The 25,647-nt window shown below is 35.7% G+C and overlaps 6 protein-coding genes across 7 annotated transcripts in view; 4 read left to right on the forward strand and 2 right to left on the reverse strand.

Annotated features, from left to right (window-relative positions):
* The first annotated feature begins 165 nt into the window (after positions 1–165).
* LOC111810251 (65-kDa microtubule-associated protein 3-like) lies at positions 166–4,206 on the forward strand. Its single transcript, XM_023696906.1, has 13 exons — positions 166–293; positions 610–712; positions 782–988; positions 1,072–1,320; positions 1,402–1,611; positions 1,681–1,836; positions 1,923–2,082; positions 2,174–2,325; positions 2,589–2,676; positions 2,757–2,830; positions 2,928–3,002; positions 3,103–3,394; positions 3,519–4,206. The coding sequence occupies exons 2-13, from the start codon at positions 638–640 to the stop codon at positions 3,983–3,985; spliced, it is 2,205 nt and encodes a 734-aa protein (XP_023552674.1). The 5' UTR covers positions 166–293; positions 610–637; the 3' UTR covers positions 3,986–4,206.
* Positions 4,207–5,047: 841 nt separating this feature from the next.
* Positions 5,048–10,158, forward strand: LOC111810204 (enolase-like). Its single transcript, XM_023696828.1, has 17 exons — positions 5,048–5,180; positions 5,499–5,562; positions 6,203–6,267; positions 6,500–6,547; positions 6,643–6,729; positions 6,822–6,902; positions 7,008–7,109; positions 7,193–7,273; positions 7,366–7,440; positions 7,709–7,771; positions 7,869–7,949; positions 8,026–8,220; positions 8,305–8,355; positions 8,510–8,598; positions 8,740–8,791; positions 9,405–9,461; positions 9,793–10,158. Exons 1-17 carry the CDS (start codon positions 5,115–5,117, stop codon positions 9,871–9,873), a joined length of 1,338 nt encoding a protein of 445 aa, XP_023552596.1. The 5' UTR covers positions 5,048–5,114; the 3' UTR covers positions 9,874–10,158.
* Positions 10,159–10,536: 378 nt separating this feature from the next.
* On the reverse strand, positions 10,537–16,281 carry LOC111810670 (peptidyl-prolyl cis-trans isomerase FKBP53-like). 2 transcript variants are annotated; one of them, XM_023697415.1, is made up of 11 exons: positions 16,160–16,281; positions 15,734–15,807; positions 15,103–15,338; positions 14,810–14,958; positions 13,492–13,840; positions 13,010–13,174; positions 11,888–12,173; positions 11,352–11,436; positions 11,227–11,268; positions 11,081–11,129; positions 10,537–10,882 (listed from the first exon to the last, which is right to left on the reverse strand). In XM_023697415.1, exons 1-11 carry the CDS (start codon positions 16,170–16,172, stop codon positions 10,801–10,803), a joined length of 1,530 nt encoding a protein of 509 aa, XP_023553183.1. In that variant the 5' UTR covers positions 16,173–16,281; the 3' UTR covers positions 10,537–10,800. The 2 variants fall into 2 exon arrangements, with proteins under 2 accessions (XP_023553183.1, XP_023553182.1); XM_023697414.1 differs by having other exon boundaries at positions 13,010–13,183.
* Positions 16,282–17,427: 1,146 nt separating this feature from the next.
* LOC111809686 (hypersensitive-induced response protein 4-like) lies at positions 17,428–19,940 on the reverse strand. Its single transcript, XM_023696065.1, has 5 exons — positions 19,608–19,940; positions 19,113–19,233; positions 18,924–19,015; positions 18,276–18,372; positions 17,428–18,048 (listed from the first exon to the last, which is right to left on the reverse strand). Exons 1-5 carry the CDS (start codon positions 19,800–19,802, stop codon positions 17,648–17,650), a joined length of 906 nt encoding a protein of 301 aa, XP_023551833.1. The 5' UTR covers positions 19,803–19,940; the 3' UTR covers positions 17,428–17,647.
* LOC111809690 (40S ribosomal protein S20-2-like) overlaps positions 18,555–25,647 on the forward strand; it is an 8,965-nt gene continuing 1,872 nt past the window's right edge. The window contains exon 1 of the mRNA XM_023696072.1: positions 18,555–18,564. The gene's annotated coding sequence lies outside the window, so the exon portion shown is untranslated. The remainder of the gene's footprint in view (positions 18,565–25,647) is intronic.
* Positions 23,673–24,705, forward strand: LOC111809688. The gene is made up of 2 exons (XM_023696070.1): positions 23,673–23,817; positions 23,911–24,705. The coding sequence occupies exons 1-2, from the start codon at positions 23,761–23,763 to the stop codon at positions 24,523–24,525; spliced, it is 672 nt and encodes a 223-aa protein (XP_023551838.1). The 5' UTR covers positions 23,673–23,760; the 3' UTR covers positions 24,526–24,705.

The following is a 25,647-nucleotide window of genomic DNA, read 5'->3' on the forward strand; positions in this document are numbered from 1 at the left end:
TGATATTTAATTTTAATTTTGAAAATGTGTGGGAGGTGGGAAGAAGAAGCAAGAAAGCAATTGGAACCAATCTTTTTCTCTCTCTTGGGTTTTCCCTCTACGAAATTTTGAATTCAAATTCAGTTGGTCCATGGGGCTTCATTTAATATCCGCTTTTACAACGGCCCCTTTTCCTTTCAACGTCTCTTTCTCCCTTCAAATTCCCCTTTCCCGTACTCCTCTTCCAAGGTTCACAATTCAATTCTTCTCTCGAATCATTCCTCCAACCCTTCACCGGATTGCTTCTACTTCAGGTTCACTTTCAAATCCTCGTCTACCATATATGGATGTTCTTTTAATTTCTTGATAATCCGGCATGACCCATTAGGTTAATTCGCTTCTATCATGTTCTTTAGTAGTTCGAACACATTGAGCTGATTTGTACATAACTTTTAGAAATGGATTCAATCATTTGGTCTCGATTTTTGTCGGCTATGCTGAATTTGACGGTTCCCATTTGTGTTCTTAGCAAATATTTTAACAAATTGTAATTTGATGCTGTAGACAATTTGGGGTCCTTGAAATTTGATTCCTTTGTTAGTATGTTTCTCTAATTGTTGTTTATTGTAGATTTGGCCTTGTTTCGTGAAATCTCTTCATGATGTCTGTCACTCAAAATGATCCACTTCTGCAAGTGGAAACCACGTGTGGTTCACTTCTTTATGAACTTCAGGTTTGTGTCGAACTTCAATCTCTTTTTTGATGCTTATTTCATTCTGTACATAACAATTTTGAATATCAGATAATATGGGATGAAGTTGGTGAATGTGAAGCTGAAAGAGATAGAATGTTGCTTGAGCTTGAACGAGAGTGTTTAGAGGTTTACAGAAGGAAAGTTGATCAAGCAAACCATTCCAGAGCTCATCTGAGACAAGCGATTGCAGATTCTGAAGCGCAACTTGCTGCCATCTGTTCTGCATTGGGAGAGCCGCCAGTTCATATAAGACAGGTAAGTGGGAGTAGCAGATTCAAACAACTTCAATTTCACTTTTGCAAACTCTGAAGTTATTGGTTTATGATTTCCCCTTCCAGTCTGATCAAAAGGCTGTGAGCTTGAAAGATGAACTCGAGCAAATTCTTCCACAACTGGATGAAATGCGGAAGCGCAAATCCGAGAGAAGCAGTCAATTTCTTGAAGTCCTAGAAGAGATACGAAAGATTTCAGATGAGTTAAATGGGTATGAACATTCAGTGTCAAAGATATTGTTGGATGAAACTGATCTATCTTTGAAGAAGCTTGATGAATTGAACAGACAGCTTCATGCACTCCAGCAAGAGAAGGTTGGTTAATTGTGTTCATAAATTCAAACATATAATTAATTTGAACACAACTCTTATTAATGAACTTATTTCTTGTTCTAGAGTGATCGGATGAAGCTGGTTTATACCCACATGCGTGCTTTGGATTCGCTTTGTTTAGTCCTGGGTATGGATTCCAAGCAGATAGCCATTGAAGTTCATCCAACTTTGGGTGATTTTGAAGCACCGACAAATATAACTATCAACACCATCGAGAAGTTGGCTGCAATGATTGAAAAACTGCGAGAGATCAAATTACAAAGAATGCAGAAGGTAAAACGTTTCTCTGGTCTTCAAATCTTAGTAATGCAATGGTTCTGTAGTAACCCTTTATTCATGCAGCTTCAAGATCTTGTTCATACATTGCTAGACCTGTGGAACCTAATGGATACTCCAGCTGAAGAACAACAGATGTTTCAAAATATAACTTGCAACATCGCAGCTTTAGAACACGAAATTATTGAACCTGATGCTCTCTCTGTTGACGTTATCACATATGTGAGTGATTTGGAAATAAGGAAGATTTCGGTCATCATTTTATGACTTGTATTCGTCATGATTGTGTCACTGCCTATATCATGCAGGTTGAAGCAGAAGTCTCCAGATTGGAAGAGCTGAAGTCGAGCAGAATGAAAGAACTTGTGCTCAAGAAGAGATTGGAGCTAGAAGAGATGTGTATGAAGCTGCATATGCTACCAGCAGAAGATTCTGCTATTGAATATGTTATTGATGCAATAGATTGTGGTATATTACGGTCATGTACTTCATTGTGCTAACGTTTATTTATGGCTTTGTTGTTCCATTCTTATTCTGTGCGTTTATCTTTCCAATTCAGGAACTCTGGACCCTGCTTGTGTCCTTGAACAAATTGAAAATCAAATCCTTAAGGTCAAAGAAGAAGCTTTTGACAGGAACGAGATCCTTGAGAAAGTGGACCGATGGTTGGCTGCATGCGAGGAGGAGTGCTGGCTTGAGGAGTATAACAGGGTTACTCTCTAAACTCTCCCATAAATTTATCCTTTCCCCTTAAAAATATATGCGTGAGATTTCACTCTCACGTCTATTGGAGAGGGAAACAAAACATTTGTTATAAGGGTGTGGAAACCTCTTCATATCATACGCGCTTTAAATATTTGCTAGCGGTGGATTTGAGCTATTACAATATGCGCCGGCACACATATATCTTGATCACACACCATCATACTGCTAAATACATTTTCATTTTGAGTTTTTTTTTATAACTTGTTCAGGATGAAAACCGGTATAATGCGGGAAGAGGAGCTCATCTTACTCTTAAACGTGCTGAGAAGGCTCGGGCATTGGTTAATAAACTTCCAGGTAAATACTATCGGCTCGGGCATTGTAATTTCCATTTTTTACTATCTTTTTCATGTAGCTTAGTGAGTAAATCCTAACAGGAATGGTTAATGCTTTGACTTCAAAAACCATGTCATGGGAAAAGGAAAGAGGCATTGAATTCACCTATGATGGCGTAAGTACATTTTGATATCCTTGTGGGTATGTTAATGAATGGTTATTACTCCCATTCATGATTTATACGAGTGCTATTAATTGTCCCATATGTGTAGGTTCGCCTTCTCTCAATGCTTGAAGAGTACAAAATTTTAAGACAAGAGAAAGAGCAAGAACTCCGCAGGCAGCGGGTACCGACTAAGATCTTTCAAATTTACCAGCTTTTGGACATTTTCATGTTTAAAATGCATCCCTCTTGATGATTGCTGTCATTTCAATTTTACCCTTTAGGACCAGAAGAAACTCCAGGGGCAGCTAATGGCCGAACAGGAGGCACTTTATGGGTCAAAGCCTAGCCCATCAAAGCCTCAGAGTGTGAAAAAAGGTCCTAGAATGTCTACTGGCGGTGCTGGTGCTGGTGCTGGTGCTGGCAGTCGGAGATTTTCCCTTGGAGGAGCATTGCTTCAAACTCCGAAGCCTGATCCTCATAAAGGCCTCCGACCAGGCAGAAAAAGTGATAGAGGACACCAAAACAACCAAACTTTTCACCTTGATGAGGGATTTGTTGAAGCTTTATCAGCTGGTATGACTCTTAACTGACAAGCTTCTTGCCAATTCTGTCCTGGTTGATAAAAAATATGGCTTGTTGTTGTCTAGAGATGATAGCATTTTTTCCCTGAATGGTTGAATTCCCATGTGTTTTAAAGGTAGGAGAGGCTTGGATGTTCCTGGTCTCCCTGTAAAGAAGCATTCATCAAGTGTCGATGCTAGTGAAGCAGAATCACCAATGGTGGTTCGAAAGCCTTTTGCTCCCGTTCCTATTGCTGGCGCGCTTTTCTCCAACTCAATGAATTCGTCGAATTCATTGAATGATCTCAGTGAGAAGTTGCAGAAAGTGAATCTGCCATCCAAGACGCCTATAAAGACAATTTCAATATCAGAAGAAGATATCAGGACACCAAAGATGATGCCTATCCCAGTGCCATCCACACCTTCTACCGTGTCAGTTCCAATGCAGACAGCCATAACACCAGCTCCTCCACGGCCCATTGATCTTACTACTCGCATTAGTGAAGACATTTCTGAAGTCATTGAATACTCATTTGAGGAAAGAAGAGCTGGCTTTGCGCTTCCCAAACCGCCGCTGCTCATCAAGTCAATGATACAAGTTTGATACAATACAATGAAATTTCTTGTTTCCTCTTTTCCAAAGTCAATTCTAATTGGCTTTTACCGGATTTGTGTACATAAAACCCTGTATTGAAGGGTTAAGTATTTGGGTCCTCAGTCCTCACTTGTGCTGGTTTAATGTAATATTGTGCTTGATAATTGGTACATTGGAGGAGTCCATTAGGCTTCTCTATGATTCTTGCTATCTGGTGATTGTTTCAAGAAGATTAATTAGGGTGAGGATTATTGTGAGTGAGTTCTACATTGGCTAATTTAGGGAAGGATTATGGATTTACAAGTGAGGAATACTATATCCATGAGGCATTTTGGGGAAGTCTTAGAGCCACGAGAGCTTATGCTCAAAGTGAATAACATCATACCATTGTGGAGAGTCATGATTTCTAACAAATCATGGCTACCACTGGCTACCTAATAGGTCGAGCTTCGTAAGAGCCCAAATGATAGCAACTCTTTAGAGACTTGATTCATTTTTTTTTTTTTTTTTTTCATCAAAACATTGCTGAATTTGATTGAAGGTTTTGAATTTATTTGTATTATTCTTTGAACAAATATATTATTTACAAATAATAAAATTGAGACAAATTGTTTATTTCATTTGAAAAAAATTTGTTAAAATTATTATATAATCAAATTATACATGTCAGCTAAATGATGTCAGATATAATTTCTAATTTTTACATATTAATAATCCAATTTCATTTTATTTTAACCTAAAACTTCTTTTAGAAAAAATCTAAAAATTCAAGAATAAAAATAAAATTGGAAATTTAATTATAATTAAAAATTAACTCTAAATAGTTTGTTTATTTTAACCTAAACGAAAATTTATAGTAAAAAATCGGTGATTAAAAAACTTTGACCCTTGGATGAAGAGTGCGCTCCAATCTTCCTCCTTGGGCTGGCACGTGGCAAGCCTTACTAGGAAATAAATCTCATCCGTCCACATCACCCCTACTTTTCCCTATTCGACGGTCCCAGTATGCTTCACGACAGAATTTGTCACCACGCACGACTATTTATATTCTTTCATTGCGCGCCATTGGCGTAATTTTCTCGGGAAAATTGTGGAGAAAGACAAGTAAGACGAAGGGGGGAGTAAGTTTGAACTCAGTATGGCAGCGATCGAGATCGTCAAAGCCCGTCAAATTTTTGATAGTCGTGGAAATCCTACTGTCGAAGTGAGTTTTAACTTCCTCTGAATCAATCCGTCGAAAATGTCTCACCGGAATTGTTACCTGTTATTCTACAATCGTCTTGTTGGTTTTTAGCCTAACATTGGTTGCATTGTGTTTTTTCTTTCTGAGAAATGTGAGAATAGAAAGAGATTGTGAACCTATTGCGGTTATCGATTACTGTAACTGACCGTGTACATATAGATTCCTTGGCGTGAGTGTTGTACAGAGTTTGGGAAAATTTGAATGTAGAAGTTAGTATGATCGCTATTGTAAACGATTGTTTGGTGTTTTTTTGTTTTGTTGATTTGAATTTGGTTTCAGGTTGACATAACTCTTACTGATGGAACGCTGGCCAGAGCTGCTGTTCCGAGCGGTGCTTCTACCGGTAAATCGATAGTGTTTGTTTATCTAACTGATTGAAAGTAATTATTCACGGTTTGACCTTTTCTGGATATAGATGACGAATGTATGGTAGGTGATGATTCAATCGGTAGGTCGTTAGTGCTTGTTTATCGAAGAAAAGTAGATGCTACGAAATTTATTAAAAATGTACTTACCATACGTGAAAATTTTGAGAGGCGACCATTACATTTGTCTTGGAAACTTATTAAACATCTTCTGAGTATGCTTTAAAAAAACTGAAATCACTGCGGAAAGCTTTAAGTATAGACATCTTTGAGGTCATGAGTTCAACTTCAAATAACTGTAACCATATACCTTCAAGTTTCCCTTCAAAGAATTTTGCAAGGTCTAACAGTGATCCAAATGAGATTAGTAGAAAATTTGGTCAGAACATTCAATATGACTAATAAACAAAATGAAGGAAAACACAAATCCTTAAGACAGGGTATCATTTCATCTCTGCACGTATGTATTGTATATTTATCGTCACCTATAGTTGTTAGATTTCATGATTTTCCCTTGTGCCCATTGATATAGTTGTATGAATGTCCTGTGCAAAAAAATGGTCTAAACATTTCGTTTATACTTCATAGTTTTAACTATTCATATTTTATTGACTGAAGGTATCTATGAAGCTCTTGAGCTGAGAGATGGTGGGTCTGACTACCTTGGAAAGGGAGTACTTGAGGTTTGTATGGTAAAATCGGATATTTAAGTAAATTTCCCAGTGTTTGTTGTTAGGAACTTAGGAAATAACATTTTCCAAAGAAACATGTACTTTTTTTTTCTCTTGCATGTAAGACATTTTGCTATGGTTGGAGGGAGAAAAACTATGCAGCAACTTTTTTCCTCTTGCATACAAGACTATTTGTGTTTGCGTGTTTTAAAGTTGCCTAATGTGACTGCATGACTTGATTTAGGCTGTGGAAAATGTAAATTCAATCATTGGACCTGCTTTAATTGGCAAGGTAAAAGCAATAATTTCATTAGCATTTTTTTTCTACTGTCAGTGAATATGAGTGAAGTTTATATAGTTCATTCAATTTTCTGTGGCATTTCCAAGGACCCAAGAGAGCAGACAAAACTAGACAATTTTATGGTGCGGCAACTTGATGGGACCGTCAATGAATGGGGTTGGTGCAAACAGAAGGTATGTTGAACCTTTTTTTGTTCCACCGAGGTTGATGTCTCCAATGTTATGCTAACTTAGGCTAACGGGATTTTCCCTCTTCATTCTCACAGCTTGGAGCAAATGCTATACTGGCAGTCTCCCTTGCTATTTGTAAAGCTGGAGCTGCAGTGAACAAGATACCCCTCTATAAGGTATTTGTAGTCTCACGTGGTTTTAGAAGAGGGAATTCGTTTTGATTTTTTGTTTTTTTTTTTTCCTAGTCTTATATCGTCACTTGTCTTTCTTGGAACTTCTAGCACATTGCCAAGCTTGCTGGGAATAAGAAGTTGGTTCTTCCGGTCCCTGCATTCAACGTCATTAATGGAGGTTCTCATGCAGGCAATAAGCTAGCCATGCAGGTAATATGGTTTTGATATTTTTTCCCTTTTTGATAGATTAGGTGCTTTACTTTGGAACTTTGTGTTATTTTTCTGGTATGTAGGAATTTATGATTCTCCCTGTTGGAGCATCTTCTTTTAAGGAAGCTATGAAAATGGGTGTGGAAGTCTACCATCACCTCAAGGTTGTTTGCAATCCCCTTGTACCCCAGTTTTCTAAATTTATTTATACAAAGCGGTTGTTGTATCAATATATTTCTGTCTGTCTGCTTTTCAGGCTGTAATAAAAAAGAAATATGGACAAGATGCTACTAATGTTGGTGATGAAGGCGGCTTTGCCCCTAATATTCAGGTCTTAGAAACATTCGCCTACAGCATATTGTTATTTTCAAAGTTGGAGTTTTCAATGATTATTTGGCTATTGATGTTTTTCTCTTCTTTCTTTAGTCCATTCCTCTTTTCCTTTATGGTTGGAGGGAAAGGTTTGTGATCGGACAGAAACGCATATTCTAGTCAGATAGTTTCCTTCACCATTATTGTCATTTATGACTTATGCTTGGTGTTTTTTATTTCACCATGCACACTACCGAGTGGCTAATATTGATTTATATAAATTTCAGGAGAATAAGGAGGGTCTTGAACTCTTGAAGGTTGCTATAGCGAAAGCTGGATACACTGGAAAGGTGCTCTCCTTTTGTCTTTTTATTAACGTATCGAATAATATATTTCCTGATAGTACCTAGGTCCAAGTCCTTGATTATACTCTTTTGCCACTTCTAGGTTGTAATTGGAATGGATGTAGCTGCTTCAGAATTTTATGATAACAAGGCCAAGACCTATGACCTGAATTTTAAGGAAGAGGTATTTGACTGTTGGCTGGTCATGGTTCAAGTATTTTTCATGTTACACATCAGCCTGATGATAGATTTTGCTGCAGAACAATGATGGATCAGAAAAAATTTCTGGAGACAGCTTGAAGAATGTCTACAAGTCATTTGTGACAGATTATCCTATTGTGTCCATTGAAGATCCATTCGATCAGGATGATTGGGAGAATTATGCGAAGCTGACTAGTGAAATTGGCCGGCAAGTCCAGATAGTTGGAGACGACCTCTTGGTTACCAACCCAAAGGTCTTAAATGTTTTAATCATCATGTACATTCTGGTTTTCTGAATCAACATTCTGACATTATCTTGCATCTTGTAACAATTGCAGCGTGTAGAGAAAGCTATCAAGGAGAAGGCATGCAATTCCCTTCTCTTGAAGGTAATCACTCCACCTTTTCTTCCTCATAAGTATCCATTTTCCCTCTTATGTGCTTAACTTTCTTTTGGCAGCTATCTGTTTGTTACCATACTTTAGTGCTCAAGTAATTTGCAGTATATTCATAATGTTGAGATTCTTATGATATATTTATCAGGTAAATCAAATTGGTTCAGTGACTGAAAGTATTGAAGCAGTCAAGTTGTCTAAGCACGCTGGTTGGGGTGTTATGGCAAGCCATAGAAGGTATGCTACGTTTCATTGCATAGCCATCTCCCCCTTTTTTTTTTTTTCTTTTTTTTCTTTTCTTTAATTGCATGTTATAATCTCTTTCACCCAGCCTCCATGTACTATTGATTATATTTTTCTCCTTTTTGTGCAATTTAGTGGGGAAACTGAGGATACGTTCATTGCAGACCTATCAGTTGGCCTGTCAACAGTAAGTGCTAACAATTCCCCCATGATTGAAACTCTGTAGTTTTACCTGTAAATTTGTTCGTAGAATTATTGTTACTGTATAAGCATGCCCTGGTCCCTGCATAGGCATATTGCTCACGCTGTGAGTGATGATATTTCTTATGGAATTTTAATCCAAGATGTAGCCTTTTGAAGGAGAAAGTAACATTTATGTGCATTTTTTACTTGTTTTTTTAAATTGTGCTTACTTTCATTTTGAACTCTACAAAATTCCAAAAACAAAAACAAGTTTTTAAAATTTAGTTCTTTTAGTTTTCAAAATTTGGCTTGGATTTTGAAAATATTTCTAAAAAAAAATGTACATAATGAAACAAAGAAGCTAATATGTAAAATTGATGATTATAAGTTTAAAAAACCAAATGATTATCAGAAAGATCTTATATTTAATGGTTTCATCATTATCCAGTTGGTCATATTTAAATATCATTTCTTTGTTTGAGGTGGTACCAATCAAATCTACTAACGTTTACAAAGCATTGGTTGTAAATCTTTGTTTATGTGTGTGCATATTGAGTTTTTTAAATTATCTTCAATTCCTTGACGGTCATTTGAATGTTTCCCAAACTGCAAAACAGGGTCAGATTAAGACTGGTGCACCCTGTAGATCTGAGCGCCTAGCCAAATATAACCAGGTGAATATTATTAGTTGAAATTTTGCCTCTTGCAAATGAAGATTAGGATAGTGGGCAAGACCATCTAAATTTCTTTTAAGGTTATTAGTTCTAGAAGTTGAAATTTAGTAACCATATTTTCAGAAAATCTTAAAATTAGGGTATTGTAACCTTTATTTAATTATTGTCTGCTCTTACAATAACAAAACCTACAACTAAATAAGACTTTGTTTATGATTTGACCACCGGTTGACCAGTTTTTTCAACTGTGATCTTTGCTTTTCCAACATTCATACAGCTCAAATTTGGGCGCTTGTAACACAATCAACTGCTTTCTTTTTTTTCCCTGCAGCTCCTTAGGATAGAAGAAGAGCTCGGACCAGCTGCAATTTATGCTGGATCAAAATTTCGATCACCAGTGGAGCCTTATTGAGATTTTAATCATGAGAACGCAACCACTTCACTATGTTGATGATTTTGTATGGAACATATGAAATGAACTTTTTTCTGGTAGCAGGGAGGTGATGAGGTGCTCTACGCATGTTATATTAGACTAGGTTTAATCTCGATTATCTCTTTTACTAGAAATGCTGCGATTTTCTAGCCTGCTTCTTTCTGTTTCTATTGTTTTCTTTTTCGTTACTTTTCCTGGAAAAAAATCACTTGGAGTGGAGGTTAGCAACCTGGTTCTAGCGAATTTAACCAAACTTTGGTCCCAGTCTGAGTTTTTACCCCCCAAAGATTGGACCTAAACTGAACTATGCACTCTTAACTCCTAGGTCCATCTATGGAAGATTGTCCTAGGAAGGGCCAGTTTATTTGCAGGAGCTTGCTGGTCGTTACCTTTAGATTTTAGATGCTCTAAAATTAGACAGCCAACATCTTTTAACTATGATATTTGTCAATCCAATAATTCTTTTATCATATTACTACAGCTACTCCTTGACCTGATCATATGAATTACTGCATTCATTAGGTAAAAATATTTTTTCTTTTGGTACAACGTGAGATCACTTTGGCATAGGTAAATTGATTTAACTCAACAATACAGTAAAAAAAACAGAATTAATAAGAATTGCCGATTTTTGGCACTAAATAATAGAAAGAAAATGGCAAGTTGTTACTATGATATTCCCGCCATTTTTCTTTTTGAATTCCTGTGATCTTAGGAGAATGAAAAGCATTAAAACAATAAACAAAATACTTGTCTAATGATCAAGGGGTATCTCAAATCAGAATAAATAATAAAACTTGATAGGTTCACTTCAATTTTTGAGATTGATGGCAACTAAAAAAATGGAGACAAAATTTTGATTTAGAAAGACTTGTGCTCTAATATACATATTGTGGATGATGCAATTCAGCGGACACCAACCAGTTCAACATCGAAAGTAAGCCAAGAATTCGGTGGAATCTTCCCACCAGCTCCCGCAGCCCCATAACTGCATCCACCAATACAATTATCTTTATAAAAAAGAAAACAAACAAATGTAATTCTAATGAAAATTACAGATCGTATCGTCCCAAATTAAGCATACACATGAACAGTAGTAGCGGGCACCAAAATTACGTTAACCTGACTCCTTAATTATGTTTATACAGAAAAACTGGTGAGAAAACTATGTTTGAGAGTTACATACCCCATTGATGGAGGGATTGTCAATCTCCTTTTATCCCCAATTCGCATACCTGAAAGGATCCAGTAAAATCAATATTTGGACGAAATTCAACTCATGAAAGAAAGAGGGGGGAAAAGTGGTCAATATTAGGCCGTTCAAACGATTACCATTAACCCCGACATCCCATCCCTTAATAACCTGTCCCAGACCTGCAGCAATACCACATTAACTTATAATTTAGACTAACTTTGATTGATAGATAAAAAGATACACCATATAAACCCAAAATTACCTAAGCGGAATTTGAATGGTGCCCTTCCAACATTACTATCAAATATTTTGCCGTTCTTTAGCTTCCCAATATAGTGAACACTAACCTGAAATCAGAGAAAACATCTTTCTTCGTTGAAATACAAGGAAATTATGTCACATCGTAATCTATCCATCCACAATTTTGAAATATCTAGTGTAATGGTTTTCATCTTACAGTGATAATGAATGAAGTGGCACTAAGTCCTACCATTCGCATCCAAATTCTAAACCCAAGTGGCACTAAGTCCTACCGTTCGCATCTAAATTCTAAACACGAGTTCAATTTTAGTATGTAATAATAGGGCATGAAGAAGCATCCATAAGTAACGAAAAATGCCAAAAGTCAGAATTGCATGGCTTGTCAGCTTATCTGTGCAGACAGACCCCATGCTAGGCTAAGTTTGAAGATGAGAAAGTCGATGCCTAGGATGCCTAGAAATGGGATTAGACATGTAACGTTCTCCAAGCATTGGGAAAAAAGCTCATTCATAAAAGTAAATAGACTTTAAACAGTACCTGGTTTCCAGGTGAAGCTCTTTTACCATCTGGTTTACCCATGGCTACCTCCTCAATAACCAACCCATTAGCAAAAGTTCTCACTCGAGATGATTTGGATTCTTTTTCCTTCTCTTTTGAACTCAAAGCTGACTTACTCTGACCTCCTGCTGTCTTCGTTAGTTCATCAGATTTTGATCCAATTTCAGTCTCCTTACTCTTCTTCTCCTTCTTCTTTTTCTTCTTTTTTTGCTTATCTTCCTTCTGATTTTCACCATCAGCAACGTCCATGTGAGTCGAGGCATCCCTATTCACATGGCCAGCTAAAGTTTCAGTTATCTAGTAACAATGAAGGAGAACTGCTGAAGAATAATAGCAAGCTGTAGCATGGAAATCTTGTCAAATTTCAGCTTTATCCAAAATAACATAGATGTCAGTTCATAACGCAGAGAAGTACTCATTAAAAAGGAAAAATAGAATTCTCAACATCTTGACCTTTCTTGCATGGTTCCTCCTTCTCTTCAGTCCCTTTTCTTTGCAAAGTTTTTGGAAGGTTCAATTTTATGGTGATGACTTACCTCGTTTTGAAGTTGGCTCTGAAACATTGTTGGTACTCACCTGGCTTCTGATAGGAATTATTGTTCCATGAAAGAGGCGATGGTGCACCCATTAGAATTTTCCGGCAAACCATTCTCTTTGCAACTTTATAGTGTATTTGGTTGGGAAATAGAAGATTTTCGAAGAAAATGAAGGGTCTGGGTTGGAGTCGAAGAAATGAAGTTTGGTCCATTAATATGCCTTTCTTGAGGTGTACAAAAAAACGCTAACTGCAATTGACGTTGAATCATCCAACTGAAGCCTCGTTTTGTAGATTGGAATACGGAGTTGTCTTTTAATATAGTCCTTACTGTTCAAAGTTGGTTTTTTTATTCTTAGAAAAGGCATATATTTCATAATTACTGCAGTTGTGAAAAAAATAATAGGTTAACATAGTCATGAAGTATAATGTAAGCTGCAGAGCCCACAAAGAGATCCGGGCCTAGATCGTGCGTGAATCTCATGATGCAAAGAATTACATTCTTGCTATGTAATCGTCTTCACATATATTATTAAAAAACAGTAGAATGAGATTGAAATATGCACCTCTGTTTAGATAGCTTTTTGCCATTCTCATCTCCATCAGAAGTTGGATTAACAGCTGCACTCTCAACTTCCGCTGGTGGCTTTTCGCGCCCCATATTACCATCATTACCAGTTTCCAGAGCTTTTACTTCTTTTACCTTTTTTTTCTGCTTCTTTTTCTTTTTCCTGACATCATTATTGAATTTCCAACATGAGAAAATAGATTAAAAGATTACAGGCTATCGAGATGACTGAATAAAAAGTATAATCAAACTATTTTGTTAAATAGCAATGTGATTGAAGTCAGGGATAAAACTACATTTATTGTCCTTACCCAACCGGAGATTTAACTAGAGTAACCTGCTGATGGGAATTCTATCCCCACTTTTCCTCATAAAACAAAAAATNGGGGGGGGGAAACCCACCCAATCTTGCACTGTTAACACCCTGCAAGCCCAACCTAAGAAATTGAGCTGTACAACTGATTACTTAGTTCATCTCACCTTTCCATATGATCAACTTGCTCATCGTTTTCAACTTTTCTTTTCAAGCTAGAAGCATCATTGCCATCTTTTGCTTTTGCCTCCTTCACATTCCCAGTACTGGGACCTTTTTGTTCCTGCTCTGGTTCTAATTTCTGCATATTCGCTTTGCTCTTGCTTTTGGTAGAAATTGGAAATCCATCTTCATCTTCACTTTCTGAAATAGCTTTTCCCACATTCCTTTTCAGCACAACTTGACGCTGAGAGTTCCTAATATCTTCAGAGTCACTGGACTTAGTTCTCTTCACTTCTTTAGCTTGACCATTGGCATCATTGGATTTTTCATCATCCACTATCTCCTCAATTACAACTAGCAAACATGGTAAAGAAAGCAAACACTTAAATTAAGCATTAGAACCAAAAATGCTAGACTTTAAAAACGAACTTAGGATAAGTAAAGACAGTAAAGTTTAGCATGGCTGTAACCAAAAAGATTTAGCAGCAACAACATACTAAAACCATAGTACAAATAATATTAAGTCCAAATATTTTACTGTGATTAAGAAGTGAAATCTGATACTTCGTAAATTATTCACTGTACCATGTTTGTTTGAAATGCAATCATACAATTTGCATCCAAGATATGTCCAAATAAGTCTACTCCCACATGATAAATTTTTTATTTTATGCAACATTTGCAACCATACCTAGCAAAAGTTGATAGGACAGAAGTTGTAAAGTCAAAAATAGTTAGAAGAGGACTTTAGAAAATGGAAAGAGACAACCAACCAAAATAATCAAACTGCGCCTATTTCCAGACCTACTGACTTCTCTCCTACGTTTAATGATTCTTCTATTCCTCCACATTCCAAAACTACCATTATGCAGCTAGAACCAAGGAAGACCATAAAATCCTAAATTCGGCATGGCCCATAAGACTGCAAAAATAAATATACAAGCTTCCCAAATCGTCCAAGCAGAATTGCAGTGTATTAAAAGGTATTCACTATCCAGTACTGATCCTTAAAAGTTCACAAGAAGCATGGGATTGGGAATGATAATTAAGATCAGGCACAATTTTTTTTTTTTTTTTTTAATTCTCTCATGGGTATTGAACCTTTATAGAATTCTCGACCGTGTGGAGAATTTAAAACTAATCTTCTCAGGCAGTTCAGATTTCAAATCAAATTACTGAGAGATGCGGTTCTTCGCCCTTGTAACATTAGCATCAACTTAAACAGCCTATTATTTTGAAAAAATGTCAAGTGCCAATTGAAACAATGTGAAAAGAGTGGCAAGCAATTGGTGCACCAGAAAGTTTGTAGAAGTTTCAAATTACCTCCACTTTTGTTAACTGGCGAAGTTGGGAACATCCCAGGATAGTCATCATCGTCGTCATCAATGAATTCATCATCGTATTCATCTCCAGTGTCATACTCTGATGAATCCTCGGTATCTGTTTCCGCGATGTCTTCCCCAAAAGAATCACTTCACATTGTAGTAAGAAAATGACAAAATAAGCGTGCCAAAAAAATTCGACCAGATATGTCCAAAACTTCCTATTCGAAAATAAAAATTCTCAAGAAATAATAGATTTTGTAACTGTGGTTAAAAAAATTATAAAAAGGATACGACTCATAGTCATCCCTGATGAAATTTCCCTCGTTGGCTACAAAATAACCAGAGAGATGGATGCTTTGTGGGCCAATAACTGAGAAGGCTATCAAATCATCTTCCTCAAATTCAAGATTCAAGGGGCATGATTCAATCTTATTTGGTATCAAAGAGCACAAAAAAATTGGACTCTTCTGACCAACAGAACACTGAATGATGCTTCTCTCTTTCGATGAGCCAGGTCCCAAAGTTGCCTGGATTGTTTTAAGAAATGACAACAAAATTAAGGACATCTCAAAAGGTAACGAAGTAAGAAAATTCCATCATGTTCATATGATTAAGCAACGCAAATTAAAATCCAAAATAATTCATTGGCTCACAGCAAAAAACCACTATAGTATTACCAGATTAAAAAATCAAAATCATAGTGCAGAAGTGGCATGCCCCAAAATCAAATGGGCTCAAATTGGAAAAAAAAAAGAAGACAAAAAAAATCCCGTCGACTTGGGCGTCGAAACAATAAATTTCAAATGAAATAATATAATGTCATCGCAACATGCCCACTCCACATATAGGATACATTGAAATTGAATCTATCAACAACCCTAATAAATTTTCATCTCCAGAGAGGCGTCAGCACCCAACAAACCTGAGTTATCCGGAGTTTTCCCGGCACGTTATCAGAATGGTAAGGGTACGGTTTGCCTGGTTTCACTTCAATGCCTAGAACAAGCAAAATAACAGAAGATATAAACATGCGTGAGTACTGAAAGCCAAACCAAAAATACACATGCACGCACAAAAGAAGAATTCACATTATGCGCAATTCACGATTCCCCTTTGAAGAAGTAAAATCTATCCAAACACTACAAACAATAAACTACTCCGCCGGGCTGTTAGATGCTAAGAAATAGAAGAGAAACAGCGACGAACAAATACTTCATCGCGGCACTCGACAGAGAGATGATGTTAAACCATTCAACTTAAGTTGCACAATTTAAAACGATGCGGAACCAGGGATTTAAACGCACAAGTAAATGAAAGTGATAAAGATGGAATTGAAATGGAAACATACCCCAGAAACCCATTTATCAGACGGGAGAATATTGGTTGAAGTTGAATGAAGCTTTCTCTAAAACCCTAGACGACGACCGCTCTGCTTTCTTAAACCCTGAGTAGCCGCGTTTTTTTGCTGCCGCTGTGCGCCTTTTTTTAAACTGGCGGATGTCCATTTGTATTTTACGGCAGTAACTTTCTTATTTTGGGGGGAAAAAATGTACTCTTACTCTTAGTCTCTAACTAATTATTTACCTTTTGAAAAGACGTTTTTTATTTCTTTTTGAAAATTATAATTAAGATGTTTTTTTTTTTCAATTGAGTATTCTACTCGCTAGGAATTTTGTTTGGGTTAACATAATATTTATATTAATTAATTATACCAACTTATCGTAAAATAATTTCTCGGTGTGCCATTTTAGAACTTAATTCCAATAGAATAATATAATCCTTTACAAATCTAAAGATCGTGGTCTTGTCATTTGGTCCCTAATGCCCAACGAGGTATTTGAAATGCAGCATGGTTTCGCTATGCGTTCTCATTGTTAAACGAACACGAGTCTCCACAATGGTATGATATTGTCTACTTTGAGCATAAGCTCTCATAGTTTTGCTATGTGCTTCCCCAAAATGCCTCATACCAATGAAGAGAGACGTGTTCGTCTAACATGGTATCATAGTCGTGCCCTAAACTTAGTCGTGTCAATAGATCAGTAAATCCTCAAATGTCAAACAAAGGACTCTAAAAGAAAAGGAGTCGATCCTCCTCGAAGGCATAGTAAAAAATGACTAAGACAAAGAGTCGAGCCTCAATTAAGGGGAGGCGTACTTTGTTCGAGGGGAGGTGTTGAATAATGAAAGTCCCACATCGACTAATTTAGGGAATAATCATGGGTTTATAATAAAAAAATACTCTCTCCATTGTTGTGAGGCCTTTTGGGGAAACCCAAAGCAAAACCATGAGAGCTTATGCTCAAAGTGGACAATATCATACCATTGTGGAAAGTCGTGTTCGTCTAACACCTCATTAGACATATATTAGCTATAGAAAGTATGGTTTTGAAAGTGACACTGGTTTGCTAGCTCGGGTTCTACCTCTCACTTCATGTTATGGACTCACCGATCTTTATGCATGGGACATTGCCAAGAAGGTCGATGTGACGTGGCGACAAACAGCAAGACTACAACTCAATGTTTGCTTTCCCCGCAACGAGGAGCACGTATCTCAGCCAGGTCACTCAAAACCTAAAAGCTAATATCTCAGGCGTAAGGTGTGAGACAATGCAATTACAGAACATTTAAATTTGTCGATAGGAGTATCAAGTGGTAATAAGAACCACTACATGAAGAAACATTTTTCCAGCTTATTGAACATTAACCCTCGAACCCTCTCTCTATACATCAAAACAGAACAAATATATTGATTCTACAAACCTTTATATTGATATGCACGCTCTTCACAAAAGTTGATGAGATGAAGAGATAAGTATACATGGTGCCTGATGAATCATTGAAGTAAATTGATGTTCATCTCATCATTTGTGAGCCCTGCCTGGGCGCTGGCAGCCTCCATCATCCCGTTGCGTATTTGGCCACTGATATCTCTAACATGGCCCGGACCGTGTGGTATGAATACAGTCGTGTTCTTTGAGGAATGCCCGAGGTCCTTGATGGTGTCAAAATATTGAGTGATCAAGATCAGATCCATGACCTCTTTGGCTGAGGTACCTTCCACCTTATGAGAGAAGTTCAAGATATTTTCTCTCAGACCATCGGTGATCGCTTGTCTCTGCCTTGCCACACCGACACCGCCTAGGTATTTTGCTTCAGCTTCAGCTTCTGCCTTCTTGACTACGAGCACCTTCTCCGCTTCGCCTTTGTATACACTTGCAAGTTGAAGCCTTTGAGCTATAGCAAAAAAAAAAAGTACCCTACAAAGCTGAGGATCTCATAATAGAGAGGAGGCAAACAAAATTTTGAAAAGTGAAGATTATATGATAGTCCATGCAATGCCCATTCAGAAGGAGAGCAGGGTCTGTTGGCTCCACCAGGAAATAATGGACAAGGCATGTTTTGGCAGAGGAACAAGGGCCCTTCCTATATGATATGACAAACAAAATGACTAAGATCATTACCTGCATTAATCTCATTCATTGCCCTGCGCACAGAAGCATCTGGTATTATATCGACCATTAGAATGTGCTCGATATTGTATCCATAATCTCCCATCACCTGATTCAGAGGGTGAATATGTGTTGAAATCTTTATGTCGGTCATTTTAGGAGGTCCCAACCAAATTATATATCTAAGATGCACCAAATAATTATATTATAGGCTAATCATGATGAAAATAAACGAGAAGCATTTACAATTTTTCTAGGCTGCAATCAACGAAAGTTACCGAAACGGGTATAACGCAGAGTACTTAAGAATACTACATATTTTGTAAATGCTGACAGGGATCCAGTGGCCATATATATTCGAAGCTTGAACATACATATTCGAAGCATACATTCCAAGTTACACATAGTTCTACAAATAAAAAATCTACCAAGTAAATATAGGCTACATAATCTCAAATTTCTATAATTCATTTTTCTGCACAATCTAGACAGCTCTTATAAATAAAAGATTTCACATGATTTGGTGCAAAAAAATGGAAATGAATGAAACGCAGGTTAAACGAAACAGCATGACATCCAAAAGCTAAAAGTCGGCCAAAATGTGTCTCTGGTTTGGAGGGATAATTCAAGTGAGGAGAAACATAATGAAGGGAAAGTCACCTTCTCAAGTTCCTCTGATACAGCTTTAGCAACTTCACCCTTTTGTTCAAAGAGCTCATCCAAATTCATTTTTGGGACAACGGCACGAACCACTTCAATGAATATCCAAAATGCATTAGTTAGTACTAATCAACCCATGAAAAAAGGAATTATAGAGCTAAATAGTGACTGTGAAATCAAAGCATATACCATCAAACACATAAGCCTGAATTTGTTCTTGAGGATTTTGCAACTCATAAAATGCATCATCAGCATTTTCTTTGATGACTCGGTACTGAATTGAACACAGCAATTGCACAAAGACATTGTCCTGCAGCAAAAAGCTCAGAATTAACGATCATGAACCAAATTACTCAAATTGGCCACAAATCCACGTTCAGAAACACATCAATTCCTTCTCGAATAGTATCATCCAAACCTCAGTTCTTTCTTATTTGTTCTATTCGGTGAACCCCATTTACAGTCCGTCAAGCTACAACATTAATTCCAGTACAAGAAACTCTAAATTCGAAGTAAATTAGAACAGACATCTACAAATTCACATATAACGAAGATGAACGAAATCAAAGGATCGCAGAACAAAGATCATTTGAGAATTAAACAAAGCCCCAAAAATCCGGGCTATAAAACTTGAAATTACGACCGCCAAAGGAAAAAAAAATTGAAAAACGATGGAGGAGATACCTTGGTCTTGGTCTCAATACGAACATCGAGGGAAGAAATCTTGGTGGAGAGTATACCGGCGAGGCACTCGCCGGCGAAAAGGTTAAAGAAATGGAGCCCGGGCGGAGCCAATCTTTCAAACCTTCCCCATCTCTCCACTACCCCCACACTCGCTTGCCCCACGCAACCAAACAATACACAATTCGTATTCCCCATCGAAAACTCTCTCCGCCTTATCCGCAAAACTCCGCCGTTGACTCCGGTAGACTTAGAAACCCGGTAACTCAGCTGCACAATAGGTTACGATCGTTCAAACTTCAAACGAAATTTGCGTCCACAAGACAGAATAATAACCAGATATTTCTTTTTTTTCTACACTATTTCTGCTAATCGCCGACATGGAATCCAGTTTGACGTGGAATGCTTGCCTGTCAGTCCGACGTGGCGTGGCTGGGTAGAAATGTTCTTATTTAAGAGGGTTCGATTAGTATTTTATTTTATATATTTTGTAAATAACTTCAAATATACAAATCATTTTGAGGGTGTTGAGTGCCATACAATGAAATCTCTTTTTACAAATATTAAATAATTTTATATGTTTATTGTTTGAATTTCCCTTATAATTTTGTCCTATCGTCCTCGAATATTAATATTGTTAATGTTAAATTCACACGATTTAATTAGGTCTAATAAATTGAAGCTTAATATTTTTTTAAAAAAATAATTACTTTTTTAATCCAACCAATATTATACTAACTTTATCATTAAGTCAATTTTAATATTCACATACAACAACACAATAACTCTATTGAAATGGTTAAAATATACAAAATTAAATTAGAAAATATTAAGAAATTAGGACAATTAAATTGAAAACAAAACTCAAATATTAAATAATATATATATATATATATATTCATACTAAAATAAAATACAGTCAAAATATCTTTGATGGAACGTGGGGCACGTTGGTTCAATAGTCAAATTTGATTTTTTCTTCCCAAAAAAATCATATTTGATTTTAAAGAGCCTTTTTTTAATTATAAAATTGCACAAGTGATTTTTATGAATTAAATTATGATATTTTATTCAAATATGCATAATTATATATGGACAATTAATATTTGTTAAAGCCTAATTTGACCAAGTTAGGTCGACGGAATCGGAATTAATCCCTCCATCGTTGAATTTAAAAAGAATAAATAAATAAATTGATAATGTTTTACTTAATAAAATATTTAAATTTTATTTATAACTTAGTATAATTAATTTTATTGACTTGAAATTGATTGTTGCGGTATAAATTTGACTTTCAAATGTTTGTAGGCAAAACTCGTTATAAAATATTCTATAAATTTTATATTTAATTATTGTAATTACTTCATTAAAATAAAACAAAAAATAAAAGACTCAACCAATGACTTAATTGAAATAAATACGGCTAAAATATACATTTAACCTAATCTTTATATATCTTCGAGATAGGCACAAAATATATACTTATTTAACTATTTACAAATATTTTATCTATTAATTTTAAAATTTGAGAAACTATTTTATTTAATATTCGTTAATAATTCAATAAGTAATATAGTGTGATGATAATTAAATTAAAACCATTTAGATAATGTTGGCAATCCAACGTAAATTTAAAATTGGTGAGATGAGGAAAATAGAAAAATATTTAAAAACTAAATGGAATCGAATATTTTGTAACAATCATTTATAGGTTATCGTATCTCTTATTTTATTGGCACACTTGCATCCCTTATTTCATATTTAATATTTATTGTCGCATAATATTAAATAAAATGTTATTATAAAACTTCAACTTTCCTGGCTATTATTTCCACCTCCTGCGCTGTCGTGCGCCGTGCACGTGGGCGTTGAATTAGATTTCTTCGCTTATGATTCAGCCGCTCAATAAAATTAATTAGTTTTTAAAAAATAAAAATATTTCAATTGTTTATTCATTCAAACAAGTTAAAATAATAGACACGACCATCAAAATATGAAGCATTCTAGCGTGTCTATGGGAATATTTTTCTGCCCTATACTGTTTTTTAAATAGATTAAACTATTTTTTCCTCGTTTTAATTAAATAAACTTAGGCTTGAATGAGCCGTTTATATGTTAATTTAAACACAACGACCATTACATATATGTCTCTCCGATTATTTACCTTTACTTGCTTCTTATAATGATACTATATTGACGTGTAAGGCTAAATAATTATATATTTTTTTATACTGTATCAAAAAATATTAAAGAGACGTATTCAATTTAGTTAATACTACAATTAAAAAAAAAACGAATAAGAAAGGAACGAAATTGGCCCAATAAATAAGCATGGACGTCTCTCTCTCGAATGGTATGATATTGTCTCATTTGAGCACAAGTTCTCATGACTTTGCTTTGGGTTTCTCCAATAAGTTTCATATCAATAGAGAGTATATTTTTTTATTATAATTCGTGAACACTTTCATTTAACACAAAAATTTTAAACACATATACTCAGACAGAAGTTTTCACATCCATATAAAAAAATGTTTCATTATTATTTTTAGTTATTGTGGGATCTCACATATTAAATATAGAACATGTCTTCTCGTGAGAGAGTTCCATTATCCAAAACAATCTTAACAGACCCATGACTCGTTCATCTCTAACCCATGCACTCACCCATTTCCCATCACTTTCGAACTCTAATTTCTAACCCAAATTCAAGGAATCCAACAGACACCATATAGATTCAAACAACATCAAAACAAAAATCATTACAAGATTCATAACTCAAGAATCAAAAACCCCTTTGTTTTTATTGGACTCGTATGGCTGCTCTGCATGTGCACCATCTTCCAAGCAAGCCACTGCCCATAATACGAGGGCATTCTCGTAATTGAAGAGAGAGAAAATGACGAGAGAGAGAGAGAGAGAGAGAGAGAGACAAGATGACTGGAAAGTGTTCATATCATGGGCTTGCTTTGTTCGGACAATGTCCTTTGTAAGGGAAGCAAACTGATCTGATCTAGATCTATTGCATGCCTTTCATGGGGACACAAAAACTGACTTCCTTAATTTCAAATCACCCCTTCCCCCATTTTTATTTACATTTTTGACACCTCCAATGTGCAATTTCATTTTTTTTTTTATAATTATTATATATTACATTATGTAAACTATTTAATCAACCAATTTAATTATATATACTTTATAAATAAACTAAGATCAACTATTAATATATTAACCCACATGAATACGAGCATTATTCAATTATGACGATCATGTGCAAATATGTACTAGTGTCGTGACAACCCGTACATAGCAGGACATCAAATCAATAAATATTAACATAAAGTTTTTGCATTATTTAACGTTAAAAAAAAAAAAAAAAAAACTTTATCCTCGAAATTTTACATATTAAAAATTGATAAATTGGGTTTCCCTGCTGCCTCGGCTAACATGGGGGTGGGTCTGATTTTGCCCCCATAAATTATTGACACAAGAACTTAGTATCACATTTATAGCATAATACGTTATGAAAGTTCCCTTTGTCCCTCAAAATCGAGACATTTACAGGTAACTAATCAATTTCTGGGTCATCGTGTTTCTTCAAAAATTTAAGACCGACTAACAAGATTTATTCCTTTTCTTTTTTCGATGATCAACGTCTCACGTTGTTGCAAGGAAACCTCCTATCTTAAACTATCATATTTCTAGGTAATATCCGATTTGCATTCTTAAACCATTATTTCATTTAACAAACCTATATTTCAACCAATTTAAGCATAATTTAGCTGAATTATGTCAATCCAGATACAAGCTCTTCTAAAGTTCAAAATCTCTAACATATAATAATTTAATACGAAACAATTGGTTGAACAAATAAAATATTCCACGGTGTACCAATGCAATAACCATCAATATATATGATTAAAATATGTTGTATTTTGTTAAATGGATGTACAAAATTTAGTTAAAATAAAAGGAGGGGCCCACAAATTATTTGGATAGAGAGTATTATTGTTTTAACCACAAGCAGATGGGGCTGGCAAGCAGTTGCCTTGAGTACAATCTTCTTGGATTCCTCTCCCTATATAAACAAGCCTTGAGGTAAGCCCGGAGAGCCACAAGCATCACAATTACCTGAACACACACAGAAACAAAGCACCCAATGGCTAGCTGGTCTGCTGAGAACGCCACTGAGGCCTTCCTCAACACCCTCAAAATGGTAAGAACAAACAATACCATAAACCCAATACGTTCCTTTCACCCCTTTCAGCTTAATTGAAATTAGTGATCTAATAATTTGGTTATGTTTCAGGGTCAAAAAGTGAACGAACCTGACGTTGCTGAGTTCATTTCAGCTATGGCTGCTGGAAACAACGCGCAGTTAATGGTTGTCGCATATGAAACATCCGCCGACCATAAGATTCTAGCACTTGCTGCGGCGGCCCGACAGACCGGCGGCCGAGTTGTCTGTGTAATTCCACGGCAGGAAGATCTTCGTCTCTCGCAAGAAATTCTCGGAGTTGAATCGTATCACGGAATCGAGTTCGTCGTGGGAGAAGCTGAGAGGGTTATTAGAACCCATTACAGAGAAGTGGATTTTGTTTTGATCGACTGCAATCTGGACAGCCACGTGGCGGTGCTTGATGTCGTTAGATCGAGGAAGAATAGTCAACGCGCTACCGTGGTGGTGGGTTTTAACGCGATGAGCAAAAGATCTGTTGGAGGGTGGTCCGGTGGATCGACAACGCATCTTTTGCCGATCGGGAAAGGGCTGATGGTGACGAAAGTGGGGGCGGAGGTATCGAAGTCCGGCGGTGATGGGAGGAGGAGGAGGAGGAGCCAGTGGGTTGTGAAGGTGGATAAATGCACCGGAGAAGAACATGTCTTTAGGGTTAGGCTTCCACAGGGGAAAGTCATTCAAGCCTGAGTCTCTTTTTATAATTTTTTTTATATTTTAATTTCATAATCTCTGTTGGGAAGACGGGAAAATGGAGTAATTTTTTCTTTTTTATTTTGAAGTCTTAGGGCTTATTGAGAGAATTAGTAAAATCCTTCAAATGTATATAGCAATGATGGGAGAAATTATATTAGAAGTTAATTTTTTTTACTTTGGTATCATTAATTATTTCATTTGAATTAATATCTCTGTACAAAGTTTTCCATCTTTGTCGCATCATTTTAATCTTTAGGACAATAATATTCAAATAATTCTATATCTTCTATGCATAATTATTTAATAATACTACTGCAACATAACTACGTTACCTACTTGTTCATTATACTAAGAATGAAAACTATCCCCATAAATCAAGTCTTTTTAATATGTTTTGTTTTTAATCTGTGTTCCTTATAAACTCTTTTAGGAGGTTGTCTAATATAGAATTGTTTTAGATAAACACACTCATTTTNTTATATTAGAAGTTAATTTTTTTTACTTTGGTATCATTAATTATTTCATTTGAATTAATATCTCTGTACAAAGTTTTCCATCTTTGTCGCATCATTTTAATCTTTAGGACAATAATATTCAAATAATTCTATATCTTCTATGCATAATTATTTAATAATACTACTGCAACATAACTACGTTACCTACTTGTTCATTATACTAAGAATGAAAACTATCCCCATAAATCAAGTCTTTTTAATATGTTTTGTTTTTAATCTGTGTTCCTTATAAACTCTTTTAGGAGGTTGTCTAATATAGAATTGTTTTAGATAAACACACTCATTTTTTAAGTTATCATGAGTGAACTGTCCAAAAGGAAAAGGAATGTGAACATGGTTAGCATAAATAGTAATTTTAATTATTTTAAGCTTTTCTCAACTATTTATATCTTTACCGTCACTGTCATTCGAGTGCAGTGTACTTCTTATTTACTTCGAAATTTTTGTAGGGCCAAAGAGAGAATTTAAATACTAAGTATCAAAGTACCCAGGTTGAAATTGAGAACGATATCCTCCATTTAAATACAAGTATCGAAGTACCCAGGTTCCAAACAAAAAAAAAAAAAAAAAAAAAAAAAAAAAAAAAAAAAAAAAAAAAAAA

The sequence above is a fragment of the Cucurbita pepo genome, chromosome LG14, assembly GCF_002806865.2.
Source record: "Cucurbita pepo subsp. pepo cultivar mu-cu-16 chromosome LG14, ASM280686v2, whole genome shotgun sequence".
In the NCBI taxonomy this organism is placed as follows: Eukaryota; Viridiplantae; Streptophyta; class Magnoliopsida; order Cucurbitales; family Cucurbitaceae; genus Cucurbita; species Cucurbita pepo.